Genomic DNA, 19,858 nt, shown 5'->3' on the forward strand with positions numbered 1-19,858 from the left:
TTTCAATCAAGTTGATAGGTTCTAGGAGAAAAGAAACCAAAAGTTAGGAATGATAGAAACCGATTCTTCCGATCCGATTCTAGGTTGAAAGAATCGATCCACGCGAAAGATCGGCGGGAAAGAATCGATTCGATCTTATCGATCTTTTGATCTCAGAGAATCGATCTTTTGAAAGATCGATCCAAGAATCGCCATCACTAGCCGTCACTTTCATCATTTTCCCTGATAAGTGTTAACTTCAAATTAGTGCATATCTAAGAGTGTTACGAAATCATCGGAGGTTGAAAATTGAACTCTTGCAACATTTCTACATATCTCCACCATTGCTTGAGAACTGAAATATCTTGTAGTTCTGCAAGTTTTTTACACAATTAGGAACGGATTTGTGTTGTGCTGTCATGTTGTCAAAGTTATCCTCTTTTCCAATTTTTTTCCACTCAAACAAAAAGTGTGATAAAACCTTGTAAAATTCACAATCTACTTCTTGCTGCAGAGCTCTCAGTTTTCCAAGATCCCAATACAGGTTGGAGATGTCTTCAGTTATTTTACCTGGTAAGCACTTTCTTTCAACTTGTCGCGAGAATTGCCTCTCGTTACTGCGGCTCAATTATTGAAACCAAGTAGGCGCAAGACAAGACATAACCCTATCTTAACCATGCAAAATCATGCATTTTATGTCTAATCGGGCTGCTCTAAACCTTAAATAATCAGCACTCTGATTATATTATTGTCAGCACGGCCAATTCTATCTAGATTTTCTGTCCATTAAGTAAATGTAACTTGATGGATTCACTAATGAAGCAAGACTGTTGAGCGTTCGGTAGAAATGTTGGGGGATTCACACGCACACATGCAAGTCATCAGGTATTTTAATGAAGTCCAACAATGCTAACTGTGCGGCCTTGGGTAGTTCCGCTTCAAATGATCTTGAACTTTTTCCTTCAACAACGCACTTCAAGATCAGATTTGAAGAAGAAGAGTGACTGCATCAAGTACTATGACTATGACACTGGCAATCAATAAAGAAAAGTGATTGAAGCATAGTTCAAAACGTTGCCTATAAGAATGGAGAGGCCGTAACGACATTCCTGTGACGTCACGCTAGTAGTTGAAACTCAGCTGCGGTTTAACATGTGTTCTTATGGGAGAATGCCTGACGCGTGTACCTTTCGTGCCAATATCTTCTCAAGGGTTGATGCAAAAATTCATAAGAACCCTTTCGAAAGAGGATGAAATTTCACTCCAGACAACTAACTAATCCATTTATGTCATTGTCTGCTAATCGAGGGAATGAAAGCTTAATAGGTACCGAAAATTGTTACTTACTCCACTTAGATTCAAACGCGCCACTCACGCAAGTTCGGCCGTCGAGGGCCACTGTGATTGGTCCACCCAGCGATTGCCTCACTCATCGATGACCCGGAGATGCTTGTTGTTTTCGGTAAATATCTACTAGCTTGACGTCACAAAACTAATTAGTTACGGCCTCTCCATTCTCGTAGGCAATGTTCAAAGCCCAGTCTAATTTCCATAAGTGTGTAGTAACTATACTGTCAAATTTTCCAATCATTCTCGACATTACATTCATTTTAACTTTGATAACAATCCAGGTCATAAAGGACGAATATAACAGTCGTAAAGAACATTTTATCAAAGAATAATTGAATTTAACTTTTGAGAAAATCTTTCAGATTCTCGGGGCTCCTACATGGCAGCTTGTACACTTCCTGTATCACAGTCAGGTTGTAAATCTTTTTAAAGTGTTACCAATGATACCGAATTAGTGTTTAGAAATATAGCCCTAAAAAAAGTACAAAAACTGGGTACAAATCAAGCAACACCCTGAAGAGGTACCTGGTTTGAAGGACATTTTCAGCCAGGACTTCAGAAATCATTCTTATTCTACCTTTCCCTAATAAATATGATGAATAAAGCACAGAAATATATTGTTATTACAGGTATGAGGCTAGTTTGGCGCCAGCATCAGCAGCAATTTGGTAAAAGAACAATTGCATCTATATCTGCACTATCTGAAACTCATCAGATGCTTCACAAAACATGTCGAGACTTTGCTGAAGCTGAGCTGAAACCCAATGCAGCTAAATTTGATCGAGAGCACCTCTATCCCAAAGAGCAGGTGCATAATAATTTTTTTCAAGTTTTCACTCGAGTGATGGCAAAATCACTCAAAATTATCAACGTTGAATATATTTTTATATTTTAGTCGGAACAAGCCTTCCCTTTTTGTTCAGCTTGGTAGCATGATTTCTTTAAGAGAGATTTTAATTACCGCTGACAGCATTTTTCCCCTAAAATTAGCATCATGTGACAACAATTATGGCCAAGTTGTGTGGCTAAAATGAAATATTTTTAAGGTTTTTTTTTTTATCCGAACCGCAGAGGATAGCTATGGAACACATAACTTTTTTATCCCGTTCCACTGACGCGTTTTAGTGTGTTCCATGTAAATTCCAAGAAAATTATTGTGGATAGTGGTAAACGTTAAAGTTATTAAATTTTTGTTCTAAATCTTTATTTCATTCTTTTTTTTCTTGTCATTTCGATAAACAGAAGGATTTTAGAGAGTTTCCTCTGAATCTAAGATTTTTTTATTATTTTCATTAGATCCAAAAGATGGGAGAGCTGGGTTTAATGGCGGTGGAAGTACCTGAAGAGCTTGGTGGAACTGGATTGGATTATTTAGCTTATGCAATTGGAGTGGAGGAGATATCCAGGTAGATTTCTTTGTTAATTATTTGCTTGAGGTGCCCCTACTTTTTGAAAATTGTAAAACTATTTTATACTCATTGAATTTCTTGCTTTGAAAACTGTCCCGCAAGAAAACTTTGATAATTCTATTGTATTGCAGAAAAGTTGTTTATCTGGTCATACCCATCTTTTTTTTTCCGTTTTGCATAAGAAAGATAGTAACGGATTTTTGTTTGTTTCGGGAAGTGTCAAACCCCAAAGTTGACTGATACGTCAACTGAAAGGAGCATAATAAAGTTTTATTGCATTATTATTATCATTATTATTTACTATAAGTTTTAAATTTTTGGCTACAGAGCTTTTTCAGGAATTTCATTATACATGCCGAAAACATTTTCTATTCACCGATAATTTCGATTAATTTCAGTTTTCTCTGTTTTCTAGATTTTTCCCCCTCAGAGTTAGGCTCTTTTTAAAACAAGCCATCCAACATGTATTAAGGCACTTGACAATCTTAAAATAATGCCGACTCAGTTTTTGGAAGCAATATCTTTTTTTGTGAAAAATCGATTCTCAAGTCTATATCAACCATGCTGAGAACAGGGTTGTATCTGGTTTATTTTCAGCAGCAAAAATTTGAGGGGTAATAATGACGTCTCCCTTTCTCTCCTCTGCCCCATGTCCTGTCATTGCTGTGAGCCTCGTGAAGGTGAATCTCTCCCCTCCCCACAAAAAATGCTTTAAAATCAAAGTAAAAAAACTATTCAATGATGTCCGTCTTGATCATCGATGATCAGGATCAATCCTTACATTGATTCTTTAAAACACTTCTCAGCTTAACCTTACAAGCTCGCCTTTGATTCTTACCTGTAAGTTCCCAGATTTAGCTAATCCCATTCAATAATGCCACCCAGGCTGTTAGCATCTTTTACAGTATAAATCAAATTTACCATATTAAGTATTCAGATTGGGAGCTCTTCACCTTTTCACTCGCCAAATGAACCGTTTGGTGCTTTGATAAGAAAAAAGAAGAAGAAGAAAAATCATTGCTGTCAAAGGCAGAGTTGGTGGCTTGCATGGCTGGTCTAAGTTTCAAGCGGAATAATCCATCATCAACTTAAGCAGCAAGTTCATCCTTAGAAGTTAGTTCATCATGAATCCATTTATCACTTTTTTGTCACATTTAATGGTAATTTTTTTCTGACAATACAGGGGTTGTGCCTCAGCTGGAATTATAATGAGTGTGAACAACTCTCTTTACTTAGGACCAATTCTGAAATTCGGAACCTCCAAACAAAAAGAAGAATATATTACGCCGTTCACAACTGGAGAAAGAGTTGGATGTTTTGCTCTAAGTGAACCAGGTACGAAACTAATTGCTCTTTTTCAATTTTCCATACAGTATAGGCACTATTTAAGCGTCCCCCATTCACTTGCATCTCTTGATCTTGTGTGAATATTAAACATTTTTGTAACACTGTAATTAAAGAAATAACAACATAAGATTTTTTGTGTAAAAACATGCAACTCATGAATTTTTATTGTGCATTGTTTAAGATTTGTAGACTTATTCTGTATTCAGTATTTGAAAGCGGATCCTTATCACTATTTTCAAGCACAGTGGAATGAATTTGATTGTTCCAGAATATCACTTTGGTATTTTATTAACAAATGATCACTTTACTCATGGACCTATTCTTTCAAAATTGTATTTTTTCCAACAATTCAACATGCTTACATTTTTTCTCTCATTTTTCAACATGCTAACATTTTTCTTATGTGCAACAGACCATTTACTGGAATTTTGTGTACATATTTTGTCATGTAGGTAATGGAAGTGATGCTGGAGCAGCCTCAACAACTGCTAAAAAGAATGGCGACTCTTGGATTTTAAATGGCACAAAAGCTTGGATCACCAATGGATTTGAGTCCGAAGCAACAGTGGTTTTTGCTACAACGGACAAAGCTAAAAAACACAAAGGGATTAGTGCTTTCATCTCATCCAAGCCCACGAATGGTATGTATGGAGAGGCCTGTAATTTTGACAGCTGAGAATTAAGAGTTTGAGCCATTATTTCGATTATATGACTATAATGACGAATTTGCAGGATGAAGAAAAAACTTCGCTATTTTTGTAATTTTAAGGTTGGATTTGTATTTTTGTCATACATTACAGCGTTATTAAAGTGCTTCCATACGGCATCGGAAAAAAACTGTTAATATCAACTTGCTTATTTTACACTGCAGAATGGGGCAATGTTGCTAACTCATTTTTGCCAAAATTGTCTGTTAGACAGTATTTTTTCAGCTCTCAATATGTTAATGAATATTCGATAATAAATATTGTAAATGAATTTATTAAAGAAGCCCCATAATTACTTATATTTCTGTCGATTACAGAAATCCACCCATGTAATGAAAATCAACTTAGAATTTTTTTAATAGGCACTATGTACATAATTTGAGTTTGGCCCTCACTTCCAGGGTTTATAGAATGTAATTAATATGGATGGGTATTCGTGGTACTGGTACCGCGAGGATAAATGGTACTTCGATCTTTGGTACCGTACGATGAAACAATTGGTATTGAGGTCCGTAGATGATAAAATGGCTAATCGACGGGACGCATCGCGACATTAATTACTAAAATGTGATGTCAAGCCTTCTTGGTCGAAATGGACAAGTCACGCCATTATGGTGCTCTTTTGTAATTACACGGAGTACATAAGTGCTACAATGTACAATATTGTAGTTATGGTAGTGTCCGTTGGAATCTTCAGTATTGTGAGAACTAAACACGATAAAGTGCAGGAGATCTATTCACACCGCGACACTTCGGAATCTGTTGCTGCCAATCACACAACGATCATAGTGCAGAGAGCTATTCCCACACTAGGCATTCGGTTTCTGTTGTGGTTGCATCTCCATCTGACGAAAATGTTCAGTGCAGAGCAGAGCGCTTCACGACGCTAAAATTTCTAAGAGTAAAGTAATTTAGAGGGGCATAACTGTAGAAGGCCTTATTAACTATCGTCGCCGTTGACGAGACCAAACTGTGGAAACTCCGAAACAAAGGAACAGCACGCAACCTGCCCTTACATAAGGCCCACACCGAAAAAAGAATCTTTTGATGATTCTTAAGCCGAGTAGTCCTTTAGTATTAGAAGCATCATTGACGTGAAGTTATTTTCAGTATTATGATTATTTATTTGACGAGTAGACATTACAGAATTAAAATGAGAGTATTAAATACTAAATTAAAAATGGAGAATATATCTTTACAGTGTGGGTTTTTTTTCCATTTCACAATTTATAGTCTCTAATTCACCAAAATTTATAAGAGAAATATCATCTTTAATACATATACGTAAAAATCAAAGTCTGGTAGACGAATAGAATTATTCATCGGGTACTGTTAGACGAATAGATTTATGTCGGTACCCTTAGCCGAATAGCCTTCGCTTTAATATAAGCACTCTTCAATGGAGGGTAATCCCACTACAATGCTATTTGAAAAAAAGTCATGTGCAATACAATGAAAGGCTATGGTGCCGCAGAGATACGGAAAGTTCTGCATAACTATTACCCAACAAGTCGTAGGGCCGATTATATTTCCCTGTGTCAAGAGGGTACCAGTTTCACCTGTCAGACAGGGGTCACAGTTTCTTGGTCAACACAAAAAATATACATCTTTAAAATTCATATGCCAAAAACGTTGGGCATTGATAGACATGATAGATGATTTGGACATTAAAATATAAAGAAGAGGTTATTATTTTAAGCTACACTATCTTCATAGGAAATTTGGACTGAAGCCAGGGAGGACAATCGAAAGTCTCCCCTTGTAAGATCTGATTCATGCTAGGTACCTCATCTAACACACCAATCCTTTTTTATTTCCTTGCAGGCCTATCTTTGGGGAAAAAAGAAGATAAATTGGGGATTCGAGCTTCCTCTACTTGTAGTTTAATTTTTGAAGATTGCAAAGTACCTGAAGGAAATCTTCTAGGAGAACCTGGTATGGGTTTCAAGATAGCGATGATGACCTTAGGTATGTAATTACAATCATCGTTGGGAAAAAGTACAGAATTCTTTTTCGTTATCAGATTTGGGTAAGGTACAATCATACAATTTTTTATGTTTGCATTCTGCTTCTTACAAATAATTCAAAAGTCTCCAAACTCCAAATGTTTTACTTTTTGATTTGGTAAAATATGGCAACAATGGCAGGCAGCTGCTGGTCAATGGGGAAATCTTTTTTCCCTAAACCCAAGCGGGAGAAGAAAACTCTCACACCACTTTGCAGCGCAGTCAAGTAAAAAAAAAAAAACTTCCCTATTGATCAGCTGCTGACTGGCATCATTGTCACACTCAAAAGCCAACTAGCATGTCATCATTAGTCAATCTCTCAGAGTAGCATCTTAAAAAGGATGGGGAAAAAAGTGTAGCATGTCTCAGAATTGTTTTAATATCAGTTGTATCAAAAATTTCAAGTGTGGGGAATTTCCAATGCTCGTTAGTAAGCTCTTTTATAGGCTTGTTTCAATCGTATCTGCAATTTTCATTGAGTACATAGAGTCGAATATGTTGAAGTGAACTGGGGTCATGTTCTGGTCGACAAGTTCTAAGCTGTGTGTGCACTGAGATTCGGTCACCTTTTCGATTCAAAATGGCAATGTATAATACGTGATAATTCATAATCTCTTAGGTTACATTGGATGGTGTATCGTAGGCTAGGTATCCATGTATTGAAAACAACCAATCATGCATTAAAATGATGACCCGGCACTTCTCAGAAGTTATGGAATTCGGTGACTGACAAATGCTCAAAAGTGGCGCTAGCTCCTCCATTTCGATTACGACTCTGTGTATTCTGTGGTGATTTCCTCTTATTTACTGAAAATACCAAACAAGCAGAATAAGAATGCGAATTGTTTGAAGGAGCCCAAGATACCATTAAAACTTCCTTTGTCAAATCAACTCCATTACTCCCCATTAAGTTTTAATTTTTACTCTTGCAGTGTCTGGTAGTCGATGCAGGGGTTTCTTTTCCTCCTCATCAAATCCTAAACATTTTTTAAGTATGTTTATTCCTCTTTTCCAGATGCAGGTCGTATTGGCGTTGCCTCTCAAGCTCTAGGAATCGCCCAAGCGGCCTTAGATTGTGCAGTTGATTATGCATCTAAACGAACCGCCTTCGGAAATCCCATCACTAAGCTTCAGGCCATTCAGGTACAAATTAAAACGGGTCTTTCAAGCTTAAAACATGCAGCTAGTTAATCAGATCAAACAAAGGTTAAGCTGCATGAAAATCTCGTCAAGCCAATAGATTTATCAAAAATCCACTCTGTAATTCTCAATTTGTATTGTGCGTATCATGCATTTTCAAGTTTTCTGTATCAGCTGGCATTTCCTGTTTAATTGTTAGCAACCAAGTTTGCAGAGAGAGAAATATCAGAATATGCAGTTGGAAAAACGAGCAATCTTGCGAGCTGTTGTCAATCTCTTTAATGTGTAATTTTATTTGTTTCAAAACATCTGTCTTCTCTTAATTTAGAAGAAAAAGACAAAAATCATTGCTTTAAAATGATTAAAATTAAGAGCTCAAAAGATTGATACTATTTCGTGAAATTCTTTTTTTTTAAATTATTGGCTGCTAAGAAAAAAGCACTTGTGTATGCGAGATACTTGTAATCGTGTCGTATGGATCCAGATGGATCCTGCAAATTTTGAACAAGTGCATTTTAGATTTCTCTAATGTACTCGACGCGACTTCTTTGCAACTTTCTCCTTGAAAAATCTATTTTATTGGCTGCATCTCTTGTACCCCACTAACTAATTTAATAATTGGTCAATGAAAAAATTTTAGTCAGAAGAGGCAACTGCTTTACTGTAAAACGTATGAAATCAACCTGTGAGAGCAAAAATATTTTTTTTTTACTTCACCAACAACTTATAGTCAGGTCAGTTGGTTTAAAAATATTTGTGTCACTGAATGAAAATATACTGAGAAAATTAATCAAACTCTCTTTCACGGTATATTACTAGATTTTATCAATGCTAACCATGGAAAAATGCATACTTCCCACTGCGGCATTTTAAATCTCCGCTTAAGTTTTATTGTTTTTTTTAAAAAAAAAAACTGGTCGACAATTTTTTTCAAAAATTTCTGTTAATTGTCTCCACTCATTCCAAAATATTCATCGAAAATTAAGAAATGCTGAGCTCTGTTTTCTTTTACAAATTAAAACATGCTCAGTGATTTCTATGTAAATGTGGCAATGAATGTACCCGTTTTCCAACTAAAGCCATCAATTTGGCATGAAGAGCCCTCTTTTCTGTGGTTAAATCATGATGTACGCATAGTTCTAGAATAGCAGTACATTAATTTATTCTACTGATCTCACAAATCAATTTTGAGGATTAAATTGACAATCTTTCAGCTTTATGGTGTGACTTTTAGTCTGTTAGTTTTCCAGAAATCTGATCAATATGTTTCTATTGAAAGCTCAGTGAATACAAAGTTGTCAAGGAGTTGACAGCGTTGCCCAATTTATCAGACTCTAAGATACTGACTGATTGACTTGTTGAGTTGAATTGGTCCCCTCACTTTTTGTTTGATTTTATCCATCTGCAACTATCATCCCTCTTAACCATTTAAAGTCAAATAAACTAAGGTGACAGGAAATATGGGTGAAATATCACTGTTGCCTGCTTTTCTGGGGAAAACAAAGACAAGTGCAAACATTGCTCATCCTCAAAAATGCGTGGTGCTAATAACGCAGATACTCAGATATTTTGACCACCCAAACATCAACGGTTTTCATGATAAGTTTATTGAAAAAGTTGTATCACACAACTAGGAGGTTGCAAACTTAATTACCAGTGTTGCTGTGCCATACTGAGTGGAAGTGGAGAACCAAAAATGGCTTGAAAATTTTGAAGTTTTTTTTTCAACATTTGGACAAAATTGCCTTTGAAAAGCAAATTTTTGCTGAAATGAGCTCACAGCTCATTAGAAAGCTAATAATTAAAGTTACAAGTTCTTATGAATCTTTCTCCATCTTCTCTCCTATCTTCCTACTTCCTAAAAATAGGCCAACTCTTTGTTTTTTTGGTAGAGTCATTTTATGATTTTTTTAAATGTAATTTTCAGCAAAAGATAGCGGACATGTCTTTGCGAGTAGAGAGTGCACGACTTCTAACATGGAGAGCTGCGTATTTGAAAGATAATCATCAGCCATATACAAAGGTATGCTTTGTTTTTCACTTTCCTTCAGATAGAAAAGGGTTTTCCTCGCCTCTTGTCATCTCCTTAAGCTCCTTGCTTTGGAAATCACTTTTTCTGCAAATCGCTTGACGATACCGTACCAAAATTTCGGGTTGTATGGATTACAACTCACAAAAATCTATGAGATATGAATAAATGAGCCCTGAGAAAAACTCTGGTTTGACCTGCAGCCCTCAGAGGCTCGCCAAAAGTAGTTTTTTGAGCACTTTATTGGCTGTTAGCAACCTTCATACTGCAGGTTCAAACTCACCGATTGTTCCATCTCCCATATAAAAGCTTGCGTCCTTTAAGGCGCTTGAGCAACTTTTTAAAATTGTGTGAAATTTTTCAGAGAAAATGGCCACTTATTTTTACTCCTTGTAGCTCGCTTTGCGCGTAAAAAGGCTTTAGATTTCTCAGATTTCAAAAAGGAGGGACACCCTGAGGGGCTCGTTAGATTCATTAGGTTGCTTGATTTCCTGAATTGACTGGTTGGTAAAAATAGTCATTAAAAGAAATTCTTTCCACCTCATGATAAATTTGCAGAGAACAGAGAAAAATCAGAGAAATATGAAGAATAAGGGCTCAAGGCAAGTATAGGTCTATGGTGCACATGACCTGAAGAAAATTTCAAGCTAAGAACACATATTAACATGTTGGCGATGGAGTTGATTTTTGACAATAATAATAGGGGAATGTGGATACTGTCTTTCACTGGTGAATGACGCATTTCCAAACTAAATGCCTCCTTATCTTTTAATTGTCTTGAGAAATCTTGTTACTACTTGAGTGGAAAACTGCTAGAATTCTGCATTTTTTCAAGCTGAGATAACCTGTTGAACCTTTTGATGAATCTCAGTGACTTTGTCCGTTTTACCCAATTAGTGCAATCAGGACTCAGTCATATGCCCTTTTTCCTTCTCCCAATGCGGTGATATGCTTTAACTGATTTTTAATATCAAGCGCAAAAATCAAGATTTTGCCACAAAACTTCGTAGATGCATTCAGAAAGATACGAGGATTTGATTGGCAGTGAAGGACATGTACATGTGTTGCCTTTTCCTGACAATGTATTCAATTATTCGTAATAGTGTTATTAAATTTGCTCTGTTTCATGTCCAGTATACCTCAAATATCTTTTGAGTTATTGATGAGAATGCTTCAGAAAGTTGAGGCAGTCTGCCTTACTTTTTCGACCGTCTTAATCTTGTGAGAATGAATGAGGATTCAGGTGAAGGACAAGTGAGACTAAGCATTTAAAAAGTCGCCATTGATTATATACTAGAGAGATAAATCTTTCACTTTGAATTCAAAATAAATTGTTTTCTAAAAACAGTCTCTCCTCCGTGCCTTCAAAATCCTTTCAAAGTGTAAAATAGTGTGTATCTTTCCTTACCTGTAACTATAGACTATTTTAATTTTGAAAATTCATCTTGTTGAAAATTCATCAAAGTACCATGTATTTTGTCTACAGGAAGCTGCAATGGCTAAACTAGCAGCATCAGAAGCTGCAACTTACAATGCTCATCAGTCAATTCAGATTCTTGGTGGAATGGGTTATGTGTCTGACATGCCAGCCGAGCGACATTACAGAGATGCCAGAATCACTGAAATTTATGAAGGAACATCAGAAATTCAAAAGTTGGTTATTGCTGGAAATGTCTATAAAGAGTATGGTGTATGAAAGTGCTCTACGAAATGACTCGATGGCCGCTGTTGAAGGATAGTGAGTTTATCGGCTGTTTTAAATATCTTAATTTTGCACATATTTGCTTCAATTTTATTGAGTCTTTAAATTTACAGTTGCTCAAAAAATTTTTGGAAGGTAATGAATCATGGTTTTCAGCATATTGTTTAAAAATGTATTGCATTGACTTCCAAAAACATGGGAATGGGCTAAGTTTTTTTAAAAGGATACCAAATACGTTAACTAATTCCTAAGTGTAGAACACAAACTATCAAGTAACCTGGCTGGTGCATTCCTCTATCCAAATGTTAAGTGGGAATTAGGACAAATCAGAACAGTGAGTATTGGCTCAATCTCAGAAGCTACTACTTTACTTCAGTCTAAGTTCCCTTTCAGAACTATGAACTGCTGTTAGAAAAGTTATGCTGTCAAAGTTTTCACAATATCAAGCATGTTTTTAAAAGACTGATCCGCTCTATGTATGATTTATATTGATTTTTTACTAAATTCCATCTTTTCTTAAAACGCAAAATTTTCTGTTCACCTACACTAGTCTATACTTTTCTGGTCATGCCTTTTGAAGTGACACCTCATTGAAGTAGGATTCGATAAAACCAAATTGTTAACTCCCGTCATCCTTATGAGCAAAATTCCCACTGGGCTTTCAATCAGATAGGCGACTTAATCAAAAGGGTTTTCATCAAAAGCGTTGTAAACACTCGCCTCTGATTATTCTTTTCAACACCATGTCTAAGGTCAGTCCGAATTAAGCGTAGCAAAGCTTGATTTTATTTTTATTATTACTAGCAGTATGTTTTACAAAAAGAGACATGGGAAATATTCTACCATTTAGCAGGACCTAAGATCAAAATGATCAAGGGAGTAACATATTCAAATCCTGCAAAGATCTACCAAAAGTCAATGCACCAGTAGAATGTGAGGCCTCTCTTTAGTGCATGTAGAACCCATACTGCAGGCATTTGGTGTCCTTTCAGCTGCAGTGTGTGCCTAGGTAACTTTAGGTCAAAAATAATGATAAAATGAATTATTTTTTGTCATATTATCATATAAACTGAATTTATTTTTGAGTGCCCATTATCAAATAGACTGATTTAAATGTTGTAAGAATTTTATGTACCTTACTAAGTTAAGTTCTTGATGTTTTATAAATTTTTTAAGGCCTGTAGAACTGTTTTTAGTCATAACACATTTTTTTAGCTCTTGGCCTGGCTCTTAAAACACCTTTATTTTCTTATTAATCCAGTTGGTTAGAAGGAAAACAACAATTATAGGATCCGCTCTTAGTAAATGAAAGGAGTCCAAAACTTTTATTTGATTAGGGGTTTCTTCTAACTTTATGTAATGATTGAATTAATTGATTAGTACAATTTTCTTGAAAAGTAGACCTGAGAACAATCAGGAAAACTGAGAGAGGGGAAGGAAGGAGTCTTTATTTGCCTCATAGGAATCCTTCTTTAATTAGTAGAGTCCTTGTCAAATAAGTTAATCAACTTTTAGAAGGTGAGGTACACTATACTACAGGTATGGACAAATAGAATTTTAGAAAGTCATCAGAACACGTAGATTTGACAGCGTCCAATGGTACGACTGCAACGCCATATTGAAAACTTGTTCACTTTCTATTCTGAGAGTGGGTCTCGTCAATTTCGTGTTATTTTTTCGTGTTCATAGTCAAGTTTTTCGTTATTTTGAGTTTTTTCACTTTTTTAAATTCATCTAATAGTTTATTGAAGGTACCAGATCTGCCAGAATCTTGGAGAGGGTCATTTTGAACTGTGCGGCAAAGATGGGACAACTTGCGATGTCACTCGATGGCCCATATTCTCAGCGCTGCTACTTCGGCACCCTGTTTGTTCATACCTGTGGTAGAGTGCACCTTGTTTAGAAGGTGACAGAATATCCACCATTTTTATTTCTGTCAGTATTCTTTTCAGTGCCAAAATGTGCTCCGACTCATCTAGACTGAATTCTGAATAACAGCCACAATTTTTGGCTCAGCTTAGAAACAACGCATGCTTCATTAGTTTCCCCATGCTTCTAAGAGTATGTACGGATGAGCCAGAAACTGTGGTTCCAAATTGCGAAATGTATTCCATCTCAAAATCATGGCATTGTCATTCAGAGCTGATCAAAGCTTACTTTAAAAGCCATTCTTTTTTATGCATTTCAATCAATTTTAGGCACGCATATGGATTTGGCTGCCGTAAATTACATTTACTTGAATATTTATATAGGTATGATTTTTTTTTTTTTTTTTTTTTTTTTTTTTTTTTTTGTCGCCGGTTGCACTACCTCTAATCATGAAACTAAGTTAACCAACTTTTCCATTTTTATTGTATTATCTCATATCGTCGGAAAAAGAAAAGACCAATAGCATTGTGAGGTTTCGCCCTCTGAAGTTAACTTCAGATTATATGGACTGAATTAAGCAGAAAGGAACCAACCCACATTTTGGAAAAAATTGAGTTATGAGTGGTTTTGAACTCAACCACTGCTCTACTATCTATCGCCAAAAGTTCAAAGTTTTTGTTGGATCAAATTTTGCAGAAATTGAACTTGAAGTTTATCTTTTACATTGAGTCTTATGCAGGAGCTAAACTTTAAACCTCTTTTTCTCGGTTCGATTCCGATGTGGCTTGGTTCCTTTCTGTTTAACTCCGTCCATATAGCAGTCCTCAAATAGAGCTTTTTTCTCATAACCTTCTTTTTATAATCTTTCTTCTCGTATTTAAGTTGATGGATGGGTTTTATACTTTTTTAAACCAAACTGATAGTATTTTATTTTTATCATGCCACATATTTTTGAATAATAAAGAAATTGATTCTCTTGGAATTTTGATAATTTTGACATCACTATGAAGGCTAGCAAAGGGTTATTTCTTGACATTTTTTTTGAAGTTGGGCCCAGTGGGTTTGGGGAAAAAACTTTAATCGTAAATTTCCTACCCTATGAAATGACCCCTTCTATCACAATTGTTCAGTCACATTTAACCTCTGAAACTGTTCTGAAAAACATAGTGACAAAATGCTGCCAACTACGCGCACATTACCTCTAAGACCCTCTTTAGCTCTAATACTCTAAAAACTCTAGTACCAAGAGGCACTGGTTTGACAGAGACATGGAAAAATTGGATAAGAAGAAGGTAAAAATTTAGCCTTATGTTCTCTAAGATATAGGGAAAAAAATACTGTGAAAGTATGGAACATAAAAAAAATAAATGCATATCTTGAAGCACATAATTTTAGTAAATTACTTTCCTGGCCTACCTTTCAATTTTTACTAGTTCAAATTTTTCATTTATCGGAGGGAATAAGTATGATAAAAAGAACAGAAGTCCATGCAGAACTTCCATCCTAGAGTTCATGTCTAGGAGAATGATTAACAGTGAGTTGCGCTTATACAATTTTTTTTAATAAGAATCAACAATAACAACAACAACATTCAAAACGAAACAAATACAAGAAAAATGTATTTTTTCAAGGACAGATTTAACATGCAGTATCTTAAGGAGAATCTTCATCACTAGTTCTGAAAAACTTCACCATGTCATGCTGTCCTCTTAATCTAACTCCGAAATCAATGATTAATTTAAGAACACAACAGATGTATTAAATTTTAAGACTCATAAGTTCTGGCAGCAAACGTGTAGGAAGTGTAAAATTGAAAAGGAGCCTTAAAAGTCCGATGTATCGGGCTGTACTACCAAACTTACTGTACTCAAGGCCAGAAATTGATCCCAGTTTCTCTTATGGAAATGGACACCTACAAGTGCGAGGTAGTTATCCGCTACTGCTGAGAGGGATTATTCATGATTAGTGACGTCAAGGTCATTTCACTTGAACCTACTCTCTTATGGGATCCATTTTTGGAACTTAAGAGATTACATATCTTATCATTTCTGGTGACAATAGGAGGACATTTTTTTAGCTATGAGAGAATCCATCTACTAATGGGTACCTTTGTATCAATTTAAAAAAGTATGGTGAATAGAGAGCTGCTGGCTTTTTTTCATGGCTTTTTGGCTACCCCATCAGGGGCGACAAATATTTTGAACGATTTTCTTCAGTATCATGTTGGACAAGGAACAATTCCAACAGTTATTCAATGTTGTGAAGGTATGTCTAAAGGGTTCAGTCATCAGCTTCTCAGCTGATGCTGGCAAGACCTGTCATTCTGAACTTCAAATCTTATGCTCAGAAAAACTGAACATTTTTGCAGTAACCCAAACCTTATGAAAACTATGGTTCCATCTGATAAATCGAAAAAGACCTGCACTAAATGACACAAGAGGGCCACTAGACGAGATGCATATGAATTCATTGTTGAAAAATCCATGTTAGCCTATTTTGTGCAAAAATGTTGGTTCTTTTAGCAAACAAAAAACTCCAAGCATGTCCTTTAAAAAAGGAACCAGAACTTTAATATTAATCCTCATGATGATTTTCCATTTTCCAATACATCAAATTTCAAAGCACTAGGAAGAATATCACCACACATAGAGTCAATTTTTATAGTTGCATGAGGATCAGCACGAGTTTCACCAATGTTCACTATTACAATTGGCCGTTTCAGTTCTACAGCTTGAAGTATTATCCTATAACCAGAAAATACAGTCAATGAAGTACCTAAAACCAGTAATGAGTCACTATTGTTCACCTGTTGTCTGATTTTCTCCACACGTAATTTAGGAACATTGTCACCAAAGAAAACAATGTCTGGTTTAAGGGCACCAATCCCACATTTCATACATGGAGGCACTTTGAAACTCTGATACTGCTCCTGCAAAAAATAATTGTTTGGCATGAACAAAATTCAACCATTGCACTAATTCTGAAAATAGATGAACAAAAAAGTATGAGAATCAACAAGACATAAAGGTCATACTCCGATTCAAAGAACAGATAGTAGGTGCAGTGCCAACCACAAAAACGTTATGGGTCGCGACTTTGTTTACGATTTAGGAAAAAATTTGCAAATAGGTACAAATATATTAAACAATTTACAGGGCTTGTACGAAACCTGGCTCAATGGTGTTAGCATCAGAAAAGATTTATTTTACGAGGGTCAATTAAAAGATTGATTTCATCTTTATGGTCAATGTTTGAATGATGATTTCACTCTTGACTTGCGCTTAGAAGATGCACAATTTAAAAAGTTTTGGTTGATTTAAATAAAACGCATCTCTCTTAAAACACAACAAGAAAAGAAAGTAGTATCCTCACATCTAGGAATATTAAATTTATATTGGTGTTAATTCAAATTGTAAGCAATGGTCCCTCGTTGTGATTTACAGGGACTGCTTTCTTTTGGTTTTTTTTATTTTTCTTAAGTTCTATTTCAATGGCCCCTGTCCTACAGAATAAATATCAAGTGCCTTCATTCCTATTTAAATGCTCCACTTTTAGGAACAGACTCAGATCTCATGTGCTGTACTCAGGGCCCCAGGCTGATACAGGAGTCAAGTAATTTTATCCCATCTTTCCTTACTTCAATGCTGAAAAAAATAAGCTGAAAATTTGATAATAGTACCAATATAGAAAAAAGGTTTTGAATGGAGCCACAAGGAATGAAAAATGCGCCTTATACCACATCAAGTTTCTGTGTCAACTTTTGATGTAATGTGTCCATATTGTAACAAGTTTTGGTATCATTTTCAAAAAATTGTACAAATTCTTTAATATGGTGGATGGAACATCTTGAAATTTGGCAAAGAAACTTGCAATGATGAAGGAGCAATTTTGAACTGTTAATCTGTCAGTCTTAGAAATGTATTGCAGAAGCTGGCAATTTTAATTCCATCCCATGGAAATCTTTGCTAAAATCCGTAATAGTTAAGAACTTAAAAATCATGAAATCTAACAAACCTCCGAGAGATCTACATCTCCATCAGGCCGAATGCAATCTGATGTTTCTGTCATTGTAGGATTAAGGGATGTTAGAATCTCTTGAAAGTCTTGGCGGTCAATTCTGAAGTCACAACTAAGGCACATAACTTCGTAAGATGATCCATGTATTTCAATTACTTTTTTACTTCCAGCTTTTGAATGCAATCGATCCACATTTTGTGTTACGACACAAGTGACCTTGTTATGCTTCAATTCCAGATCTCGAACAGCATAATGAGTTGCACTGGGCTGGAAGGCTGAAAATCGAGGCCATCCGACATAATTCCGGGCCCAATACCTGGCAAATCGAACAGAAAAGCTTTTATAGATCGGACATTTTTTTTTTTTTTTTTTTCATTTAAAATTACACATCACATTTTAAATTAGTTACTTGGACTTAAGTTTAAGCTAGATAAGGAGGACTGCTACTAGGTTTCATCATAATAAAAGAGAAATATGCGCTAATCAGAAATAACAAAAAACTAAGTACGTGGCTGAAATGAGTGGAAAATGAGAAAAAAACCTGGATATTACAGAATTTTACAGCACAATTAAAGCTTTGGAAGAAAGAGAACAAGAAAAAGACAGTCAGAGGAAAATGAACTACTTACGGCCCCTATAAAGTTATTATGGAAATAAAAATTGGTTCCCTTATTATCAATTATCCGAGTTTGAGGGTCTCAAACAATGGTTGCCTGGGACTGCTTGTAGGGACGGAGGGGGACGGAACTGAAGCGCAAGGATTAGCCCTCGTGGGTTATTTGAAGTAGTAAGAAAAAAAAAAAAAAAATTCTCATTGTAATAAGTAAGTTGCTATTGAAATTCTTCATTTTATTTTGTCCTGAAATTGAGAGGCGTATGCTTATTTTCCGGAGTTTTCTCAAAATCGAGAAAAAAGACAAATCTTAATGGTTTCCACAGGAGCCAGTAAGTATTTGTTACCTAGAGATGTTTCATGACAAAAATTAAGCCACAGCAACAACTTCAAGAAACATTAAAACATGGCACACAGTTGCAGTTGAAGTATCCCATTAAAGTGCTATCAGTATTATTTTTTAGCATTCTGAAGATTCAGGTCTCCAAGAGCTTTCAAATAATTTTCATCATTTTGTAGTCAGATCTGAAAATCTTCTTTCCATAAAGTCAGAGGCATCCGCCCCCAATGGCTTATATGAAAATTCAAGTTGCGCACAAAGCACCGGTCCCCTTTGGCGCACTTAGTGCTGCTCTAAAATAAAAAAAGTAGTCCTCAGTACCTTCAGTATAAGAAACTAGGCAGGTTCTCAGGAGGATTGATATGCTGACTAGATTTCAAGGTGTTCCAATCATTGAATGAAATAAAATTTCTTGACTTTCATGAAAAAATTCTTGAATACCTTTGGTTATAGACATACAAAGTTCAAGTGGAGTCATAGCTCCAAGGTCAATTAGTTTCGTGACCTAGAGATGATAAATCTTTTGAAGTAATATTACCTCTTGCGAGAGTCCTCAGATTTGATGAAGTCTTGAATTTTCATGGGTCGCGAATTACTGCGAGCGTACAGCCCAACACCCTCTGATCGGTAGTCAGGAATACCACTTTCTGTAGATATGCCAGCACCAGTGACCACAACTATTTTGTTATGCCATAATAAAAATTTCTGCATTCTCAAAATGTCATCATCGTTGGGTGGTTTGTGTTTCGGAATAAAAGTGGTAATTTTCCTATTTGTAAAACTGATAAATGATTCAATGACAGAGATGTATTTAGTTTTACATAATGTCTTCATTATGAAATAATTAAGCTTTCAGATAAAAATTATGATGTGTTGCCGTCAATTGAAGGTACCTGAGAATGTCAATGATGACTCTTCATTCGATTTACATCTCCATTGAAGAGGGCACATATGAAATGCGAGCTCAAGTCATTAACAAATATTGAAAGTAAATCAATGAAACTTGGTAAGCCTTAAATTATCTGTAATGCAGAATTGATTGATTTTAATTAAATTTCTGGCAGAAAAGCTGTAAAGGATATGAGTGATAAAATTTGTTGTCAAATGTGTGTGGTGTGTGAGTACATGGCAAATTCTGGTTCTTAAAATTGCCTTGAAACTGAGGTAAATAACTGCTAAATTTCACTTTGATCAATTGAAGAAAAACTGAAATTAACATCAATTACTTTTATAGACTGGAAAAGCTGCCTCGTATACTTGTTACTCGTTCATTATGTTCTTATTGTCTTCTTTTTTTTTTTTTTTTTGAGGTTATTCACGCCATACACGCTGTGTGGATGACAAGGTGTT

The 19,858-nt window shown here is 35.6% G+C and overlaps 2 protein-coding genes across 4 annotated transcripts; one reads left to right on the plus strand and one right to left on the minus strand.

Moving 5' to 3' along the window:
* The first annotated feature begins 185 nt into the window (after positions 1 to 185).
* Arc42 (Activator-recruited cofactor subunit 42) lies at positions 186 to 14,927 on the plus strand. Its single transcript, XM_019055440.2, has 9 exons — positions 186 to 552; positions 1,959 to 2,137; positions 2,626 to 2,735; positions 3,922 to 4,073; positions 4,538 to 4,726; positions 6,617 to 6,760; positions 7,814 to 7,941; positions 9,866 to 9,961; positions 11,454 to 14,927. Exons 1-9 carry the CDS (start codon positions 531 to 533, stop codon positions 11,661 to 11,663), a joined length of 1,230 nt encoding a protein of 409 aa, XP_018910985.1. The 5' UTR covers positions 186 to 530; the 3' UTR covers positions 11,664 to 14,927.
* A 150-nt stretch (positions 14,928 to 15,077) lies between these two features.
* Sirt4 (Sirtuin 4) lies at positions 15,078 to 19,841 on the minus strand. Of its 3 annotated transcripts, none has more exons than XM_019055442.2 (4): positions 19,766 to 19,841; positions 19,047 to 19,289; positions 17,553 to 17,871; positions 15,078 to 16,467 (listed from the first exon to the last, which is right to left on the minus strand). In XM_019055442.2, the coding sequence occupies exons 2-4, from the start codon at positions 19,217 to 19,219 to the stop codon at positions 16,120 to 16,122; spliced, it is 840 nt and encodes a 279-aa protein (XP_018910987.2). In that variant the 5' UTR covers positions 19,220 to 19,289; positions 19,766 to 19,841; the 3' UTR covers positions 15,078 to 16,119. The 3 variants fall into 3 exon arrangements, with proteins under 3 accessions (XP_018910987.2, XP_072152198.1, XP_018910986.2); XM_072296097.1 differs by lacking the exon at positions 19,766 to 19,841 and adding an exon at positions 19,735 to 19,751; XM_019055441.2 differs by having other exon boundaries at positions 19,047 to 19,775.
* Between the last annotated feature and the right edge of the window lie 17 nt (positions 19,842 to 19,858).

This window comes from Bemisia tabaci, chromosome 2 (assembly GCF_918797505.1).
Source record: "Bemisia tabaci chromosome 2, PGI_BMITA_v3".
Classification (NCBI taxonomy): Eukaryota; Metazoa; Arthropoda; class Insecta; order Hemiptera; family Aleyrodidae; genus Bemisia; species Bemisia tabaci.

Excerpts from the sequence above, each read along its gene's own strand:
- Sirt4 (XM_019055441.2), bottom strand. The coding sequence starts at position 19,342 with ATGAAGACATTATGTAAAACTAAATACATCTCTGTCATTGAATCATTT. Across the intron at positions 17,872-19,046 it reads TCTGAGGACTCTCGCAAGAG|GTATTGGGCCCGGAATTATG; the intron begins GTAATATTACTT and ends TCGATTTGCCAG. Across the intron at positions 16,468-17,552 it reads GAGATGTAGATCTCTCGGAG|GAGCAGTATCAGAGTTTCAA; the intron begins GTTTGTTAGATT and ends TATTTTTTGCAG.
- Arc42 (XM_019055440.2), top strand. The coding sequence starts at position 531 with ATGTCTTCAGTTATTTTACCTG. Across the intron at positions 4,727-6,616 it reads CTCATCCAAGCCCACGAATG|GCCTATCTTTGGGGAAAAAA; the intron begins GTATGTATGGAG and ends ATTTCCTTGCAG. Across the intron at positions 9,962-11,453 it reads ATCATCAGCCATATACAAAG|GAAGCTGCAATGGCTAAACT; the intron begins GTATGCTTTGTT and ends TTTTGTCTACAG.